Source organism: Chelonia mydas, chromosome 20 (assembly GCF_015237465.2).
Source record: "Chelonia mydas isolate rCheMyd1 chromosome 20, rCheMyd1.pri.v2, whole genome shotgun sequence".
Lineage (NCBI taxonomy): Eukaryota > Metazoa > Chordata > Testudines > Cheloniidae > Chelonia > Chelonia mydas.
The window spans coordinates 11,566,929-11,587,722 of record NC_051260.2 but is presented as its reverse complement, the minus strand read 5'-3'; the positions used below and the strand labels follow the sequence as shown (position 1 = coordinate 11,587,722).

The window sequence follows — 20,794 nt, the reverse complement described above, 5'->3', positions numbered from 1 at the left end:
TGGCTCCAGGATTTTTATCAGCCCTGCAACACTGGCATTCCCCAGAAAAGCCTGGTGCACCCTGGCCCCACCATGCCACCAAGTTTGCCCGCAGCTTCTTGGCACTGGGGTTGTTCCTGGTCCTCAAAATCCCACCAGCCCAACAAAGGGCATCCCCATCCCTGGTGCTGGAACAGCCCCCAAACACCCTCATCCCAGCGCAGCCTATGCCCCGATGTTGGGACAGCCCCCAGACAACCTCAGTCCAGCACAGCCCCTGCCCGATGCTGGGTCAGCCCCCAGATACCCTCGATCCAGCGCAGCCCCAGCCCCTGGTGCTGGGACAGCCCCCAAACATCCTCGGTCCAGAGCAGTCTCCGACCCTGGTGCTGGGACAGCCCTCAGACACCCTTGGCCCAGCGCAGCCCCTGCCCCTGATGCTGGGAAACCCTTGGCTCAGATTCCCTTGGTCCAGTGCAGCTCCCACCCCTAGTACTGGGTTTTCCTCAGCCTGGACTGTCCCGCCGGGAAAGGAGCACATGTGCATCACTCTGCCCAAAGTTTTCCCCCACAGTCTGTATGGGAAGTGCCTCTCCCCACTGTGTGGATCCAAGGCTCGGACACTCCAGAGGTGCTACAGTTAGACCCCTGCACAGATACAACATTTAGATACACATCTGAGCCATGATCTGCAAAAATGGTCCGGGACTCTAAAGCAGCTATCCGCGGATTTGCAGGGCTCTAGCTACAGTCCCAGAGATGGTCTGTCCAGGTGTGAGCAGTGGGCCCAGCTTTTGGGTGCCTGCCAGGTCCCCATGAAGAGCAGATAAAACCAGGTCTGGCCACTAGAGGGAGCACCCTGGTTGCCGCAAACCACAGAAAAATCCAGCTCCGAGGGGCTGCCAGAGCTGCAGAGTCCTGAGGAACCTAGGTGAACAGAGCGTCCCCCACAGGATCACTCCACCCAGGGCTGTGCTCCACAGACACAGCTGCTGTGAGAGCCCCTGCCCCACGGACAGATGCAGGCCTTCTCCCACCAGCAGCCCCATCAGGAGACAAGCTCTCTCCACTGAAAGCCCAGTATCTCTGCCTCACCTGTATGGCCTGGGGGCGTGTCTTGGGGATGCTCAGGTGTCTCTCTCTCTCATCTATATGGCGGCAGGAGGTGTGTGGGGGGATGCTCAGGTGTCTCGATCTCACCTGTACGGCATGGGAGGGAGGGGGTTGGGGGTGCTCAGGTGACTATCTCACCTGTAGGGCATGGTGGGGCCACTGGGGTTGCTGGTCCTTTCCAAAGCTGCCTGTTGTTTCTTCAGGATGACCTCGGCCAGCTTCTGTTTCACCACTGTACTCGCCACAGCACCTGCAGGGAGAAGGGGAATGAGCATCCTGGGTTGGGAACTGATAAGAGCCTCCTATAGGGCTCCCAGAACGACATGGGCGGCCTCCCCATGACTTTCTGTCCTGGGGCACCTGCAGGCCTGTAGCATAGACCTGAGTGGCCAATGCCCAGGGCACATGACTTGGCTCCACAGGCCTAAGAGCTGGGTCCCTCTAGCACATCCCTACCAAGCCTTGCTCAGATGCTATTAGATTCTCAGTCAATCCCCCACCTCCATCAGCCCCTACTGCTCTGTACTGCCCACTGGGGCAGCCAGATGTGGACCCTTGGCCCAGGATGGAAACCTTCTGCCACCCCTTGTGCTATATAATCCCCAGGTCTCATCGCTTACTCTGAGAAAGGCCCCTGAGGCTCCATCGTCTCCTTCCTGCTTTCCATTATTACTGCATTAGTGCTTTGCCTAGAGGCCCCACTATGCCAGGAGCTGCCTTGCCACAGAGTTACTGAGACTGGGGCCCTTTTGTGCTAGGTGCTGTGCATGCATGCGACAATGTCTGAGATCGGGGCCTCACTGTGCTGGGCATGGGCACACGCACACACACACATACACAGAGTACCTGGATCGGTACTCCTCCAAACTGTCCAAGAATGCCACCCAGAGGCACTCTGCCCAGAGACATGAATGGACAAGTGCACAAAATTGAGCCCCCAGTGTCAGTTGCAGATCCCGTCCAACCCTGTCCTCCTTGACTGATATATGGCCAACATGGCCAACGCCAGGAGGACATTGATGAGATGGTCCTACAACCTTGTGAGGCCGCGGATAGGGAGTGCAAGGAAAAGTGCAGCCAGAACCTCAACAAGAGGTTTTGGAGGAGGCGGAAAAGGGGCTGCGGCCTGGTGCACTGTAAATATGCATGCGCCAGGGTCTCCCTCTCACCACAAGAACAAGTGTCAGGGGAGTCCGAAAACCACATAACTCTCCTGTGCTCACAGCTCCATGAAGCAGCCATTAATTTATATCCCCAGCAGACTGTGGCACAAAGGTGGAATACAGGCTGGCTCACTGGGGCTCCTTGTCCTCCAGAGATGGCAGCAGGTCCCACCATTTTGTATCGGGGCGGGACACGAGGGTGAGGAAATGAACAATGTGGACAAACTGCTCCCATGATGCGTCTCAGAAACAGACTGGCTGGATACTACTAAGTCAGTTCATATGGGCAGTTTAAAGCAGCCAGGGGGGCTCACAGGGCCAGGGCCTGACCTCAAGCTCCAGAAGGCCAGGCAAACGGGCAGGCAAGGAACACCCTGCTTCAGGACTTGCTCGAGAAAAGCTATAGAGGCTGGGGGCTGGGCAGCCTTTACCTCCTGGAGTTCATGGCAGGGGACATGAAGGGTGGGCAACCTCATTCACTGAGCAAGTGTACAGGGTACACCCAATCCCACCAGCTGTGGTCCAGGAGGTCTCTGACTTTGATGCCACCAGCCAGGACCAACCTCCAGTGCACTGAAAGAACCTCCACCGTGTGCGCCACAAGATGTGGGCGTGGAACAAGGGTTCATCTAGGAGGCGCACACCCTCAGTGCCCGTAATAGACCTGGCTGTGGAGACCAACCTCCAGGTCCTGAGACCATCCTGGTAAAAGACCGGCAGCTCAGAAAAGTCTCAAGGGAGACCTCTCGGATATAGATAAAAGAGTTGCCAGTCATGTCGGAGCCCTCAGAGGAGGTGGAGGAAGGTGTGCCCTAGCTGGCTCCAGGCCAGACAACAAGCATTATAAAGGAGCCTCTGCAGGGCCTAGAGATGGAAAGTGCGAATGCATATGAGGCCCTGCCCTTCCTCTTCCAGAGGGAGGCTCAGCACGCCTGCAGAGACTCAGTGCTTTTGTGGACAGAAGAACTCCAGGACCTTCCCCTGGAGGCTGGCCAGGGTACGCGGGAGTGGGCTCAGGCTACTGACCCAGGGCCAGAGTAGGGACAGGACTAGTTTGTAAAGAACCAGCGACCTCTCCTGAAGGGAAAGGCACCAGAGAAGCCCCGTCCATGCCCACAACCCATCAGACACCCTGGCCCCCAAGTCAGTCCTATTTTCTAGTGGGGAGGGATAGGTAAAATAGGTAAAAGCCCAGACAGAGTAGCAGACCTGTGCCACACTGGATGGTATGAAGCGCAGGTGGGAGGCAGCTCACATGACACCCACTAGGCCAGAGCTCTTGACCCAGCTGACCCAGGCAGAGGAGGACCCTGAATAGTTGGTTTGGCAAGCCTCCACACCCATCATGTCTTCCAGATCCTGGGCCAGAAGTTGCACATCATGGGTATACATCACCCTCCAAGCCGGGTTGCGGAGCACCAGCCCCATTAATCGCTTGCATAAGAGACAAAGGAAGGCCTTGACAACAATGGCATACAATTGGCCAGACAAAGGGCAGCCCTGACACACTCCCTGACCAAAGATGACTGGTTTGGTCAAGGCCCAGTTGAGCTTGACTATACACTCTTCAGAGGCATGCAGCACCTGGAGGAATCTCACAAACTGGGGACTGAAGCTGATTGGTCACACAGTTCCCATGAGATACTCATGGTCCACCCTGTCAAACCCCTTCTCCTGGTCGAGGGACAGGAAGGTGAGAGACAAAACATCCCTACATGCCAGACAGAGAAAGTCCCAGACTAGATATAGATTATCAAATAAACTCCAGCCGGGGACAGCATAGGACTGGTTGGGGAGTATCACGTATGCCAGCATGGACTTCAGCCACAGCAAGATGGCTTTCGCTACGACCATATAGTCTGCACTGAGCAGGGATACTGGGCTCCAATTCCTCAGGTCCTGGAGGTTCTCCTTTTTTGGTAGCAGAGCAAGCATTGCCCACCTATGCGTCACGGAGCACCCCAGGGACTTGGCTCAGATGATGAGAAGGCCAAGGATGTCCCAGAATGAGTGGTAGAACTCCACAGTCAGCCCATCGATGTCCAGACATTTGCTAGTGGGTATCAAACAGAGGGCTTCCGAGAACTCTGCCAGTGTGAGAGGAATAGCTGGCTGTATTTTAAAGAAGCCTTATTAAGGGCGCAGGAACAAATCATCCGGATGTGCAGAAAGAATAGCTAATATGGCAGGCGACCAGCTTGGCTTAACAGAGAAATCTTCGGTGAGCTTAAATACAAAAAGGAAGCTTACAAGAAGTGGAAGTTACTCAGGAGGAGTATAAAAATACTGCTCGAGCATGCAGGGGTGTAATCAGGAAGGCCAAAGCATAACTGGAGTTGCAGCTAGCAACGGATATGAAGGGTAACAAGAAGGGTTTCTACAGGTATGTTAGCAACAAGAAGAAGGTAAGGGAAAGTGTGGGACCCCTACTGAATGGGGAAGGGAACCTAGTGACAGATAATGTGGAAAAAGCTGAAGTACTCAATGCTTTTTTTGCCTCGTTACTCACAGACAAGGTCAGCTCCCAGACTGCTGCACTGGGCAGCACAGTATAGGGAGGAGGTGAGCAGCCCTCTGTGGTGAAAGAACAGCTTAAGGACTATTTAGAAAAACTGGACATGCACAAGTCCATGGGGCAGGATGCAATGCATCCGAGGGTGCTGTGGGAGTTGGCGGATGTGATTGCAGTGCCATTGGCCATTATTTTTGAAAACTCGTGGCGACTGGGGGAGGTCCCGGATGATTGGAAAAAGGCAAACATAGTGACCATCTTTAAAAAAGGAAAGAAGGAAAATCTGGGGAACTACAGCCTCGCCTCAGTCCCTGGAAAAATCATGGAGCAGGTCCTCAAGGAATCCATTTGAAGCACTTGGAAGAGAAGAAGGTGATCAGGAACAGTCAACATGGATTCACCAAGGGCAAGTCATGCCTGACCAACCTGATTGACTTCTATGATGAGATAACTGGTTCTGTGGATATGGGGAAAGCGGTGAAAGTGATATATCTTGACTTAAGCAAAACTTTTGATATGCTCTCCCACAGTATTCTTGCCAGCAAGTTAAAAATGTATGAATTGGATGAATGGACTATAAGGTGCATAGAAAGCTAGATTGCCAGGCTCACTGGGTAGTGATCAACGGCTCAGTGTCTAGTTGGCAGCTACTATAAAGCGGAGTACCCCAGGGGTCGGTCCTGGGTCCGATTTTGTTCAACATCTTCATTAATGATCTGGATGGTGGGATGTATTGCACCCTCACCAAGTTTGCGGATGACACTAAGCTGGGGGGAGAGGTAAATATGCTGGAGGGTAGGGATAAGATCCAGAGTGACCTAGACAAATTGGAGGATTGGGCCAAAAGAAATCTGATGAGGTTCAACAAGGACAAGTGCAGAGTCCTGCACTTAGGAGGGAAGAATCCCATGCACCGCTACAGACTAGGGACCGAGTGGCTAGGCAGCAGTTCTGCAGAAAAGGACCTAGGGGTTACAGTGGACGAGAAGCTGGATATGAGTCAACAGTGTGCCTTTGTTGCCAAGAAGACTAACGGCATTTTGGGCTGTATAAGTAGGAGCATTGCCAGCAGATCGAGGGACATGATCGTTCCCCTCTATTTGGCATTGGTAAGGCCTCATCTGGAGTACTTTTTGGGCCCCACACTACAAGAAGGATGTGGACAAATTGGAGAAAGTCCAGCGGTGGGCAACAAAAATGATTAGCAGGCTGGGGCACATGACTTATGAGGAGAGGCTGGGGGAACTGGGCTTATTTAGTCTGCAGAAGAGAAGAGTGAGGGGGGATTTGATAGCAGCCTTCAACTACCTGAAGGGGAGTTCCAAAGAGGATGGAGCTAGGCTGTTCTCAGTGGTGGCAGATGACAGAACACAGAGCAATGGTCTCAAGTTGCAGTGGGGGAGGTCTAGGTTGGATATTAGGAAAAACTATTTCACTAGGAGAGTGGTGAAGCACTGGAATGGGTTACCTAGGGAGGTGGTGGAATCTCCATCCTTAAAGATTTTTAAGGCCTGGCTTGACAAAGCCCTGGCTGGGATTATTTAGTTGGGGTTAGTCCTGCTTTGAGCAAGGGGTTGGACTAGATGACCTCCTGAGGTCTCTTCCAACTCTAATCTATGATTCTATGAAGCTCCAGCTGGTCCCGGTCACCTGCGCTGACCATTGGGAGTTCATCCTACAGTTCATCACAAGTGTTGGTGTCGGTTGAATCTGGAAAGAAGTTTGTTGTAGAATGCCCATGCCTTTTCTTGCATCTGCTCAGATCTGTAAGAGTGGTGTCATCCTCCACCAGGAGGCAGGTGATATTTTTTTTTGGCACCCCTCTCTCCTGGATGGCAGGAGAGAGATCACTAGATCATTACCTGTTAAGTTCACTCCCTCTGGGGCACCTGGCATTGGCCACTGTTGCTAGACAGGATACTGGGCTGGATGGACCTTTGGTCTGACCCAGTATGGCCATTCTTATGTTCTTATGTTGTCCAGGGCACAGAAGAAACAGGAGCCGTGATCCATCTCCTGAAGGAGTTGGATATGCAACCTAAGGAACATGCGCCAAGCCCAATCATCATGAGGGCTTGAATCTCATCTCACTTCTCCTGACACTCCATACAGAGGGATGGATTCTCAGGGTGAGCAACCAGGCGCCTCTTCAACTCCATGACCTCCCGTTCCAGCCACTCCATTGCCACGTTCCTTCTCTGGCTGGTCCCCCAGCTGTAGTCATGGCAAAAGAGCCTGACATGCACCTTTCACACATTCCACCATCTCTGCGCTGAGGGGAATGTGTGCCTCCACCTGGCCAGCCAAAACACCGGAAGGACCCCACGAAGCCCATATCCTCTAACAAGCTGTCAGTAAAGTGTCAGTTGGCTGGCCCCAGTCACTCAGGTGTAAGGGCAAGCTGTACACAGACCAAGTGACGGTCCAAAAAGGGAGCTGGCTGAATGTCAGAGGAGTGGGTTCATGCAATAAGAAACCGAGAGATGTAGGTTCTGTCCAACCAGAAGTGACATGACCAAACCACCTCCACCCAAACAAAGGTGAAGGAGGTGATATCATCCTAGTGCTGATCACGCCAAATGTCCACCAGGGCATGCTGTTCAAGAATCAACTTGAGGACTTTAACAGGGATTCGGCATCTGTTTCCCAACATGGTCCTGCACTTCAAGGGTGGTGTTAAAATCCCCACCCAGGACCAAGCACTCATGAGGATCCAACTTGCCAAGGAAGAAGGACACCTGTCAATAGAAGCGCATCTGCTCTGGGCCTGGTATCGGGGCATAAACATTAATGAGGTTTAAAAGCAGCCTCTTCATGCAGACCTGGAGGCGCAGCAGGCAACCCAACCCAACCTCAGCAACCTCTTATACTTCAGCCCATAGGCCAGGGGAGAATAGGGTCACCAACCCACCCAATGACATCATGAGATGGCTAAAATACACCGTCGCCCCTCTCCACCCACCAGCTGGTGTTTGCGGCCAGGTCCATGTGAGTCTCCTGCAGGAATATCACAGAATACCTCCCCACCCGAAGGTAGGAAATTATCTCACCCTACAGCCATGGATGTTCAATGAGGCAAAGATGGCACACTTCATTAGAGAGGGGGTTGAGGATCCCCACAGCGGCGGCATCCCCTGCACCAGCAGGCCATGCAACAACTCATGCATCACTCCATATTTGAGTAGAGCACCATGGAAGGTGCTGGCCCACCAGTACTGTCTGTATTGTCGCCCCTTGGCCCTCCCCTAGAAAGGCCATCACAGAGTTCAGGGTGAGATCATAATCCCCCCACTGATCAAGAGCAAGCTGTGCCTTTCTCCCAAAGCTGTGTATGGCCTCCAGGAACCGGCATAGCTTGTCCGGTGACAGAGATGGGGCCAAGAAGTCAGTGAGAGCCCACAGACCCCCAGTCATCCTCAGTCAGCCCCCAAGCATTATCCCTGCTCTGATTCCTCCTCTCCCCCCTTCCACATCAACTAGCGTGGAGGCCCGCTGCAATATATCCTGAACCACACAGTCCACCACATCCCCCAGCAGAGGTGGAGGAAGTCCTGCAGCCTGGGGGGCGGGGGAGAAGGAAGGCACAACAAATACTACGTCCTGGGACTCACCCTCTGATGACTATGGGGGGATTTCTCCGGGATGAATGGACAAAAGAGAGGGTCCAGGCAGGTGAAACCTCTCTGGGGGGCAATGCCACCATGACAGGCTCAACAGAACTAACACACCCATCTTCCCCAACCCCAGCACTGAGGTCAAGCGGCTCGATGCTGAGGGCCGGCGCCACTTCAACAGATCCAGTGCCTGCCAAGCCAGCATCGGCAATCCCCCCAGAGGACTTACAATCCCCAAGTTCTGAATCATAACCGGGCTCAGGGCTGAACCACTCCACTTCAGTGGAGGACCTCCCAGAAGGCCCAGCACCCGGCCACTTAGTGCCAGTCAATGACACCGCCACGATGGGCTCAGCAGCCACAAGGCTGATGCCTCCAAAATAGGGGCAGGATCAAGGGTGGAAGGAGAATGCCAAATAACCTTGGTGCCCAGACTGGGGCCCTGTTCTCCCCCAAACTGTCTGGGAGGCCCTCAGTCACCAAGTACACCCTGCCATCACCTGAGGGAGAAATCTTAACCTTGATGGCTCCTGGAGGGACAGATGTTAAGGACACGGGGACCCCACTAGCAACTTCCCGCACTACAGGATCCTCTAGCGGGGGGAACAACAGCAATAACGTCCCCCCTAAAACCTCCTCCTCATGCGGCTTCACCCACTGAACTCTCCCACAGGACAGCAAATGGGGTGCAAGGGCAGCAGCAGCCCTCCTCAAAGATGGTGAGGCCTCTTCAAGATCAAAGGAAAGCAGCTGTGCCCTGGCCTTGCTTTGCCTTGGCTCTGCACCTGCCCCCCAAGACCATCTCTGAAGCAGTATTACCAGGATCAGCAGGCGAGATGGAATCCACTTGCGGGGGCTGCAGGGACAACAATGGCACCTCTGCGACCACATCTTCCCCTACAAAAGATCGCTCTCCCTCTGCTGTCACCTCCCCCTTCCCCTCCAAGGACCACTTAAGTTGATAATCAGCTGGGCCCACCTACTTGGCTGGGTGCAACAGGGGGGCCACCCTTGGCACCCAAGAGGGATCAGATGGAGTACTTGGGGGAAGGGCCAGCTCAGAGGTTGTATCAACAGGGACTATTTTTGTGCCCTTCTGTGCCTTGGGGAGGGGGCCATAGGGCAGTCTGTATGCATGCAACCCAGTTCCCAGCAGAGGTAGCACCCTGTCTTCTCTCATAAATAGTGGGCCCTGTATAGGGTCCCCTGGAAGAGCACCACAAAGGATCCCTCCTCCTCCGTGCAACCCCTGCCCACCACCATAGGATGTTAACCTGGCGGTGGAAAAATTACACTTGGCAGAGGCTTGGGTTCTTGCACTATGGGGGATATTAATCTCCCTAGGATGGGGGAGAAGGCAGGAAGGCCACACTGCGGAGAAGGGGTGGCACAGAGCTGAGCACCACCCTAGCCCCCACGCCTCTGGTGGTTCAAGGAGGACAAAGATGCTCCCCACTGACATCTCCCTCTCGACCACCTCTTGAGCGGCAGCCTCTGTTGAAAGGGAGAAAACTACCTTGCCATACATTTTGGAGGCCACCACAATGGCTGAGCTGGGGGGCATCCTTACCAATGCCTGCACATAGACTTCCATGTGGGGCAAAGCAGCTGCCAGGAGGCCAGAGAAGGGGCCCGGGCTGCCACAGCTGGAAGTAGGGGAAGTGGTTGGTGCTGCGGCTGTGGCAGATGACGATGGCATAGATAGTATATTCACCACGGACATTTGAGCGTACCCCCAGGTGCCCTGGGGAGTGGGGCCCTGGTGCTGGCAGAAGGCCCAGCGGGCAAAGGAGGAATGGAAGAGCCCCTGGAGGTCTTCTTCTTAGCAGGGCTTTGCCTTTGCGCCGAGCAAGTGGTGGAGAAGTCCTTGCCCTTGCCTTGAAAGTTTGTAGCTACTGCTGCTACCCTACTGAGGGTAGTATCCAAAGCTGGGGCAACAATGGTGGTCAGGGGACCCCCTGCCCCCTTCTCATAGAATCAGAGAATATCAGGGTTGGAAGGGACCTCAGGAGGTCATCTAGTCCAAACCCCTGCTCAAAGCAGAACCAATCCCCAACTAAATCATCCCAGCCAGGGCTCTGTCAAGCCTGACCTTAAAAATATCTAAGGAAGGAGATTCCACCACCTCCCTAGGTAACCCATTCCAGTGCTTCACCACCCTCCTAGTGAAAAAGTTTTTTCTAATATCCAACCTAAACCTTCCCCACTGCAACTTGAGACCATTACTCCTCGTTCTGTCATCTGCTACCACTGAGAACAGTCTAGATCCATCCTCTTTGGAACCCCCTTTCAGGTACTTGAAAGCAGCTATCAAATCCCCCCTCATTCTTCTCTTCTGCAGATTAAATAATCCCAGTTCCCTCAGCCTCTCCTCATGAGTCATGTGCTCCAGCCCTCTAATCATTTTTGTTGCCCTTTGCTGGATTCTTTCCAATTTTTCCACATCCTTCTTGTAGTGTGGGGCCCAAAAAGGGACACAGTACTCCAGATGAGGCCTCACCAATGCCAAATAGAGGGGAACGATCATGTCCCTCGATCTGCTGGCAATGCTCCTACTTATACAGCCCAAAATGCCATTAGCCTTCTTGGCAACAAAGGCAACCTGTTGACTCATATCCAGCTTCTCGTCCACTGTAACCCCTAGGTCCTTTTCTGCAGAACTGCTGCCTAGCCCCTCGGTCCCTAGTCTGTAGCGGTGCATGGGATTCTTCCCTCCTAAGTGCAGGACTCTGCACTTGTCCTTGTTGAACCTCATCAGATTTCTTTTGGCCCAATCCTCCAATTTGTCTAGGTCACTCTGGACCTTATCCCTTCCCTCCAGCATATTTACCTCTCCCCCCAGCTTAGTGTCATCCGCAAACTTGCTGATGGTGCAATACATCCCACCATCCAGATCATTAATGAAGATGTTGAACAAAATCGGACCCAGGACCGACCCCTGGGGTACTCCGCTTTATAGTAGCTGCCAACTAGACATTGAGCCGTTGATCACTACCCATTGAGCCTGATGATCTAGCCAGCTTTCTATGCACATTATAGTCCATTCATCCAAATCCATACTTCTTTAATTTGCTGGCAAGAATACTGTGTGAGACTGTATCAAAAGCTTCACTAAAGTCCAGGAATAACACATCCACTGCTTTCCCCTCATCCACAGAACCAGTTATCTTATCATAGAAGGCAATTAGATTAGTCAGGCATGACTTGCCCTTGGTGAATCCATGCTGACTGTTCCTAATCACTTTCCTCTCCTCTAAGTGCTTCAGAATTGATTCCTTGAGAACCTGCTCCATGATTTTTCTAGGGACTGAGGTGAGGCTGACTGGCCTGTAGTTCCCTGGATCCTCCTTCTTCCCTTTTTTAAAGATGGGCACTACATTAGCCTTTTTCCAGTCATCCAGCACCTCCCCCAATCGCCATGAGTTTTCAGAGATAATGGCCAATGGCTCTGCAATCACATCTGCCAACTCCTTTAGCACTCTCGGATGCAGCGCATCCGGCCCCATGGACTTCTGCTTGTCCAGCTTTTCTAAATAGTCCCGAACCACTTCTTTTTCCACAGAGGGCTGGTCACCTCCTCCCCATGCTGTGTTGCCCAATGCAGTAGTCTGGGAGCTGACCTTGTTCATGAAGACAAATGCAAAAAAAGCATTGAGTACATTAGCTTTTTCCACATCCTCTGTCACTAGGTTACCTCCCTCATTCAGTAAGGGGCCCACACTTTCCTTGACTTTCTTCTTGTTGCTAACATACCTGAAGAAACCCTTCTTGTTACTCTTAACATCTCTTGCTAGCTGCAACTCCAGGTGTGATTTGGCCTTCCTGATTTCACTCCTGCGTGCCCAAGCAATATTTTTATACTCTTCCCTGGTCATTTGCCCAATCTTCCACTTGTAAGCTTCTTTTTTGTGTTTTAAGATCAGCAAGGATTTCACTGTTAAGCCAAGCTGGTCGCCTGCCATATTTACTATTCTTTCTATATATTGGGATGGTTTGTTCTCTGTCTCTCCATCCACTCCCCCCCCACCAAGGCCTCTGGCAGGAAGCCTTGCCGAGCGCGGACTGAGGACCTGCCATGGTGGTGACCAGGGTGGTCACAGGGGAATACTGTGCCTCCTTTCCTGGTTAGGAAGGGGAATTAAACCAAAAAGGGAGCCAAGGGAAAACAAAGCCAAGGAGAGTTTATTGGGAGCCCACCCCTCCTGGTCACAGTAAGAGGGAGGTTAGAGATCAAGCTAAACACACCACATGGTGGAGGGAAGGGAAAGAGGAAGGAGGGGGGCAGGGAAGGAGGGAACCAAAACCAGAGAAAGGGAAAAGGGAATGGGGCACAGGAGAGGGAAGAGGACTCCCTGGACAGGGCTGACAAAGCTGAACAGGGAAAGGAAGGAAAAGGGAATTGCAAAGGGGCCTGTCTGCCCGTCCCTAAAAGGGAAGGGTGTGTGTGAAGGGGTGTTCACCCTACACTCACCCCAAAGGGGTTAATGGAGGCGAGATGAGCCAATTAACCTACTAGCTGGGAGAATTAAGGCTGAGGGGAAAGCCCTAATTAGGGGACTGGCAGGGCTTTTATAAAGCCAGGGAGCTGATAGCAGAAGGGCTGCAAGGAAGGAGGCTGCAGTCACTCCCTGTGAGAAGGGAAGTGTGTTTGGGGCAATAGAGGCAGGTAGCCTACAGTTGCTCCCTGGGAGGAAGGAGCTGTGAGGCTGGCAAACCCAGAAGGTAAGGAAAGGCGGTAAGGGCCAGGAGGCAATAGACCTTGGCTGCTGACTAGAGGAGTCCCTGAGCTGGAACACAGAGCAGAGGGTGGGCTCGGGTTCCCCTACCAGCCACTGGCATAGTGGCATGAAAGCAGCAGTGAATGGAAAGACTGCTTGAGACTGCTGGTATGGAAAGACTGACACTCTGGAAGGGGGAAACATGCACAGTGATCTGGCCCAAGGGCCAAGTCATGGAGAGGAAGCACCTTGAGTTGCGGAGAGTGAAAAGAGTGGCAACAGAATGTGCAACAAGCAGCAGAAGGGGGCCTCGGACCTGGAAAGAGCTTATTCCCAGAGAAGCCAGGAGAAGCCACCATGAGCAGTGAATGGACCTGTGACGGGGGCAAGAACAAAAAAGGAGAATAAAGGTGGGGACAAGCAAATAAACAGGCCAAACAAACACAAGAGGGAAGGGAGAATATTAGCCAAACCAACAAAGAGAAGGGGCTACAAAATGGAGGCCAGGCCTCACTGCAAGCTGGAGGTTTAGGGGGACAGCCCCATCCTAAAGAGCTCCTGCTGCTGGCAGGCTGGAACCCAGACAGCAGAGGGGAATCCCAGCTGCAGCAACAGACTCAGCAAAGGCATCCCCTGACCCTGGAACAGCAAGCAGGAGCAGAGCAGACACACCCCCTCCAGCAGCAGCAGGAAAGCCAGGAGGAAGAGGCGAGTGGGCAGGCAGACTGGCTAGCCCTGTGCTCCCCTGAGACTAAGGGACGGCTGTGAACCTTAAGCCACTGCGGGGCTAGGGACCCTACAGCATCAGTCCATGTCAGGACTATCACCTTTATTACTCTTCCATATTTTTTGCTTCTAAGAGAAGAATAAGAGCCTGCCTGTTTGTGACTGCCAGTTTCATCCCATGGTGGACTGACCCACCAGATCACGCAATGCAGAATGCATGCTGCGCCTGCCCAGGAAAAGCATGGATCTTGAAGCTCTATTAAAATGGATGGGAGAACAAAAGTAGCTACAACATCAGCAGCTGCAGCAGATTTTGACCCAGCAATAGTTTATGCTTCACCTATTAACCCTGGAGAATCAGAGCCTATACGTAGGTGTGGGGCTGCGCTTACCTACACGGAAAGGAGGAGTCCTCACCAAAATGGGGCCAGAAGACAATCCTAAGGCCTTCCTAGAGACTTCTGAATGGCTGGCTGGGGCACACCATTAGCCCTGGGAGAGATGGGCCACTAAGATCGCACCCTACTGAACAGGAGAGGCCCAGATAGTGTTCTGTGCCCTGCGGGTAGAGGCAGCAAAGAACATAAGAATGGCCCTACTGGGTCAGAACAAAGGTCCATCTAGCCCAGTATCCTATCTTCTGACAGTGGCCAGTGCCAGGTGCCCCAGAGGGATTGAACAGAACAGGTAATCATCAAGCGATCCATCCCTTGTCGCTCATTCCCAGCCTCTGGCAAACAGAGGCGAGGGACATCATTCCTGCCCATCCTGGCTAATAGCCATTGATGGACAGATCCTCCATGAATTCATCTAGTTCTTTTTTTAAACCCGTTATGGTCGTGGCCTTCACAACATCCTCTGGTAAGGAGTTCCACATGTTGACTGTGTGTTGTGTGAAAAAAATAATTCCTTTTATTTGTTTTAAACCTGCTGCCTATTAACTATGGGACACTCAAAGCCATCATACTAAACTGCCTAGGGCTTACTCAGGAGGGCTACTGTCGGCGATGCTGACATGAACCATTCACTCTAGATTCCCAATTGAGAGCTGCAGCCCAATGACTCTGGGATTTTTGTCCTTGCTGGTTGAAACCAGAAACTCCTTCTCCAGCATAAACTGTAGAATTGGTGACATCAGAACAGTGTTGCCAAATTCTTCCAGCGGGACCCAATGGGTGGGTCTGCTGCCACCAGGTGACTTGGCTGGAGAAGGCATACATACCTTGCAGAGAACCTGGATTTCCAATTATACTGGGTGTCTCCAGGAAAGCCTGGAAAATTGAATGTCCATGGATCAGGTCCAATAAGGAAGGGGGCTCAGGCCCCCCAAAACCCTTGATAAGGGACTAAAACTAGGGTCCAGCACCAGCAATGGGCCAGTTGGAACGAATGAGGGACTGACCGCTGAAGGAGTCCCAGCTGGAAAGAAAGCGGGGGTTCCCAATTTATTTTATTTGTGGGCAGGAAGGCCGCAGGTACCAATATCACCTCCATATGCAGTGCAACTGTGCCCATGCTTGTTCCAAAGAAATGTGTGGAGAACTCCTCGGGCTGAAGGCTTATGTAGTTCCAGTTCCAGTATGGGGGCAGAAGCGCTGGGCCTTATTGACTCAGGTTTGGGACATTCATATGAGAGCAATTAATAGCTCCTGAATCTCTGAAGGAGTCGAATGGGTACTGTAGGATGCAGGCATGTGGACAGCAATTCCAGGCCCCCAGGCAGAACAGTCAATGGGCCCCCTAGAAAGGGATGTGCCCGCTCGGCTGCCTTCACCGCTGCTGACACCACCCCTTGCGCACCTCAGAGCCAGAGCTGGATTAACCTTTTGTGGGCCCGGTGCCAAACATATCTGTGGACCCCCATGGGGCAGTGGAGCATGATACAGAGAGGTCAGTACCTGGAGGGAGGGGCCGGCCAGGGGCAATGGGGCATGACATGGAGGGGGCAGCCCCACTCTGCCCAGCCAAGTACAAGGGCATTGTTTACAAACCGACAGCCGGCAGATGCACACTGGCTCGCCCAGCCCTGTGCTGCCAGTGTGCCCCTTCCCCTCTGGGGCGGCCCCATGCTGCGCACACAGCCCCCCCACCCAACACCCCCCAACTCCCTATGCCCAGCCTCCCCTGGACCCGCTATGCCGAGTGCCCCCGCCCTGCCTACAGCCCCACCAGAGCTGCCCAGCGTCCTGCACACCATCATCCCTGCCCAGCACTCCCCGCGCACACAACCCCACCCCAATTGCCCAGTACCCCACACAGACCCCCTACTGCCCAGTGCCCCAACATACAGAGGTCGCCCCCACTGCACAGCACCCCCCAATGACCCCCCCACTGTCTAGCACTCCAAAACACACAAACCTCCCCCACTGACCAGCGCCCCCTGCCCCCTCACGACCCAGCATCCCCCACAGACCCATTCTCCGTGCCCTGCCCCCCGGCTGCACTCATTGACCCTGCTGAGCCAGCACAGAACAGGGATTCCCCCTCCCAGCCCAGTCCTACGGGGAAGAACACTGAAGCTTGGGAGCACAGAGTGGTCCCATCCCCTGGGGCCCCACCCACCCCTCCCTGCCGGCGCTGGTGCCCATGGTGGAGAGGAGGCATTTCCTTGCAGGGGTGGGGCAGCCACAGACTTCCCCAGCCCGCCGATTCTGCAGAGCAGACCCTGCGGCCTGCCTGTAGGATGTATTCATGGGGATGTTTGGCCCTACTCTATGACTAAAGTCATATTAATGTTGGGGACACGGGGCATGGCCACTAGGTAACTCGAGGGGATGGAAGACCACGAGTGTCGATGAAGCCCCCTCACACTAGGCCCAGGTGTCCTTGGCCCCCCCGCCTGGAGGCACTCGCAGCAGTTATGCTGAGGATTTGCAACATATTGTCAGAAAAGTCAGACTGCCTGAAACTAAGCAAGGCCAAACAGGGCAGATATGGAAGAACAATGCTGAATAAAGCAGCTTTATGTATAGTTTAACAAATGATACAGAGAACAAGGGAACTAGCTGGGAACTGGATTGGCTGGCTATATGGATACTTAGGGCAGCTTGCTATTGGATAGGTATGCTGGAAAAAAGGATGTATAAAAGCCTGTGTAACTTCCTGCTCTGGGTGCAGGATTTGAGAGTCTATTCTCCCTGTACCTTTTTGCAGCTGCAAATAAACTTTTCTGCTTCTCCACCCCGTTGTGATTATTGGGTGTAGCACACCGGGTAGCGAACCAACTCAAGCTGTTGTTTAGCCTCTTGGCACTGGGTGCCGGCAACATTAATGTTGGGGGTCAAGAGGTCGAAGTGTTGGTGTCCATGGCCCTACATCTAGCCAGTCTGATAGTATGGGTCCAAAACTGGGACTTGTAACCAGTCTTCTGAGGGTGCCCAGGCAGGTGGGGTCAGGACTCAACCTGGGGACCCAGGGAGAGATCAAGCTAAAAGAAATGTTCTCCTCTTCCAACACCGTTCCACACCAGAATCACACTGGGAACGGCGTCAAGCCCAAAAGGAGGCACTGGCAGCCCAAAGGGAACCCGCAAAGAGAGTGGGGAAAGTCACTGGGGTGCAGCGTAGTTTGGAGCATCCTGAGGAACAGCCACATGAACAGCCTTCCTCATAGGGACAACCTCCTGCTCTCAGACAAGGGCCGACTTCATCCATCAGACGGAGGACCCAGTCTTCAGCCCACTCTATGGCCAGCTGGCTGGAGTAAATGGGTGCTGGTTGATCCTGGCCAGCACGCCCACTATTCCCATTTTGAACTAAAAGTGGAGCTCTTGGTGAGGGTGATCTGGGACAAACAAACTAGAGCCCACCAAACCCAACTCCTGGTCTCCAAATGTACCAGAAGTAGGTATTAAAACTGGCCCATGATGTACTGTGGTCCAGTCACTTGGGAGCAGAGGATACTGCCTCAGGGGTTTATTGTGACATCAAAGATGATTGTGCATCCTGTCTGGAAGCCACCGGCAGCCATCTACCATTTCCACTTGGCTAGGAGACTCCGTCCCATCCCGGCAGACGATAACCTGGCCTCAGTTACACACTCAGTTGTCACCACCTGTCTGGATTACAGCCATGTGACAGACAGGGGCAGGAAGCCATCAGAATTTAGGAAACTCCAAGTAGTAGAGAATCCCGTAGCACGGCTCCTGAGCAACACGGGATACTGCGGGCACATCACACCTTTTCTCTATGCCCTCAGTTTGCCTCCCACAAAAGAGAGTTCAAAATTCAAGGTCTCATTCCTGATCTTCAAGGTGCTCCATGGCCAGGGTATGTAGAAGAGCCAAAAGCCCCGGGATAAGGGCTATGGTTGACAGCTCCATTCCTCAGGCTCAATGTAACTTTCTACCATAAGGGAAAAGCTCATCTGTGGGGGAGACAGAGCTTCCTCAGGGACCAGTCCCAGACTGTAGAACAAAGTCCTGTGGCAACCAAGGAGCATCCCAGCCTTCCCCACCCCATGCTCCAAAGACCAAGGACTGCTCCAACCTGCCTCTGCTGATGTAAACAGGGACCAGGGCCAACATTAGAAAAACAAAATGAGCAACAACAAAAAACCCTATCAAAACAGCCCCTATCAAAACAGCAACCCTAACTGCACTCATAATCCTCCCCCTGGGTGAGGGGGCAGAGAAAGAACAAGCCCCACACAGCAGCTGCTAGTCATGTCACTCAGGGCATGACTGGAAGGCACCCAGATGCTGCAATGATGAGGATGGGGAAAGAACCTTCTGCCAGGTCCTGTCCACCCAATACACAGGCCAGCTCCCCCTTCTTGATGCAGAAGGTCCCAAATTTCCCCCATGTCATTACTCCGCACTCTCCCAGCACCAACTGCTCCTCTGCCTGCTCTGTGCAGGCCCAGGGGACATGTCAACTTGGTGCAGGAAGTCTGGAGGATGCTAGACACTGCAGTCCCATTTCTCCCCCAAGCTCGCAGAACCTGTGCAGCTGCTCTGCCACTGGAGCTGGCGGTGTAATTCCCAGCTCAAGGAGCCATACCTGCACTAGCTCTAGTCAAGCCTGCATACTATAAATAGAATCATAGAATCACAGGACTGGAAGGGACCTTGAGAGGTCATCTAGTCCAGTCCCCTGCACTCATGGCAGGACTAAATATTATTCTAGACCATCCCTGTTGTTTGTCTAACCTCCTCTTAAAAATCTCCAACGATGGAGATTCTACAGCCTCCCTAGGCAATTTATTCCAGTGCTTAACCACCCTGACAGTTTAGGAAGTTTCTCCTAATGTCCAACCTAAACCTCCCTTGCTGCAATTTAAGCCCATGGCTTCTTGTCCTATCCTCGGAGGTTAAGAAGAACAATTCTTCTCCCTCCTTGTAACAACCTTTTATGTGCTTGAAAGCTGTTATCATGTCCCCTCTCAGTCTTCTCTTCTCCAGACTAAACAAACACAATTTTTTCAATCTTCCTTCATAGGTCATGTTTTCTAGACCTTTAATCATTTTTGTTGCTCTTCTCTGGACTTTCTCCAATTTGTCCACATCTTTCCTGAAATGTGACTGCAGAACTGGACCCAATACTAGGCCTAATCAGCGTGGAGTAGAGCGGAAGAATTACTTCTCATGTCTTGCTTACAACACTCCTGCTAATACATCCCAGACTGATATTCGTTTTTTTTTTGCAACAGTGTTACCCTGTTGACCACAGATGTCCCTAGGGGCGGCAAATTGGGGCGATGACTCTGGGCCTCATGCTTTGGGGGGCCCCATGGGCCAGCACAATTGGCTGGCGCGGCATGGGCAGCGGATGAACTGCTGGCTGGGGGAGGCTACTCCTAGCTTCGCCCCTTCTACCCGAGGGACAGCGTGTGCCCCGGAGCGCCGGGAGGGAGAGCGTGCGGCAGCGCCACCGCAGCCGCCCCAGCCCCGGAGCGCCGGGAGGGAGAGCGCACAGCAGCGCCACCGCAGCCGCCCCAGCCCCGGAGCGCCGGGAGGGAGACACACGGCAGCGCCACCGAAGCTGCCCCAGCCCCGGAGCGCCGGGAGGGAGAGCGCGCGGCAGCACCACCGCAGCCGCCCCAACCCCGGAGCGCCGGGAGGGAGAGCGCGCGGCAGCGCCACCGCAGCCGCCCCAGCCCCGGAGCGCCGGGAGGGAGAGCGCGCGGCAGCGCCACCGCAGCCACCCCAGCCCCGGAGCGCCGGGAGGGAGACACACGGCAGCGCCACCGAAGCCGCCCCAGCCCCGGAGCGCCGGGAGGGAGAGCGCACGGCAGCGCCACCGCAGCTGCCCCAGCCCCGGAGCGCCGGGAGAGCACGCGGCAGCGCCACCGCAGCCGCCCCAGCCCCGGAGCGCCGGGAGCTGCAGCCTCCCCAGCCCCAGAAAGGCAGATGGCATGGCCCCAGGCCCCTGGAGCCCAGCGGCGCTGCCGAAGCGGGACCCTGGGTGGGGGGAGGGGACACACCTGGCTGTTTGAGGAGGCACCGCCTCCCCCAGCCTCCCCTACCTGTCCTTGGTGTGGTCAGTCCCAGAAGTGATGTCACTTCCGCCCCAGGCTCCGCAGCACCCTAGGGACGGCCTTGATTTTGACTCATATTTAGCTTGTGGTCCACTCTGACCCCCAGATCCCTTTCCGCAGTACTTCTTCCTAGGCAGTCATTTCCCAGTTTGTGTGTGTACAACTGATTGTTCCTTCCTAAGTGGAGTACTTTGCATTTGTCCTTATTGAATTTCATCCTGTTTACTTCAGACCATTTCTCCAGTTTGTCCAGATCATTTTGTATTTTAATCCTATCCTCCAAAGCACTTGCAACCCCACCCAGCTTGGTATCATCCGCAAACTTTATAAGTGTACTCTATGCCATTATCTAAATCATTGATGAAGATATTGAACAGAACCAGACCCAGAACTGATCCCTGTGAGACCCCACTCGTTATGCCCTTCCAGCATGACTGTGAACCACTGATTACTCTCTGGGAACGGTTTTCCAAATAGTTATGCACTCACCTT

The 20,794-nt window shown here is 53.6% G+C and overlaps 1 protein-coding gene across 15 annotated transcripts in view; it reads right to left on the bottom strand.

Annotated features, from left to right (window-relative positions):
* The window catches only part of HDAC7 (histone deacetylase 7), a 259,341-nt gene that overhangs the window by 36,720 nt on the left and 201,827 nt on the right, over nt 1–20,794 (bottom strand). For all 15 annotated transcript variants that reach the window (XR_006286775.1, XM_043533230.1, XM_043533221.1 and 12 more), the window contains one exon: nt 1,231–1,342. Coding sequence is in view for 14 of the 15 variants with exons in the window: in XM_043533230.1 (XP_043389165.1) it covers nt 1,231–1,342 (112 nt within the window). In the remaining variant the exon portion in view is untranslated. The remainder of the gene's footprint in view (nt 1–1,230; nt 1,343–20,794) is intronic.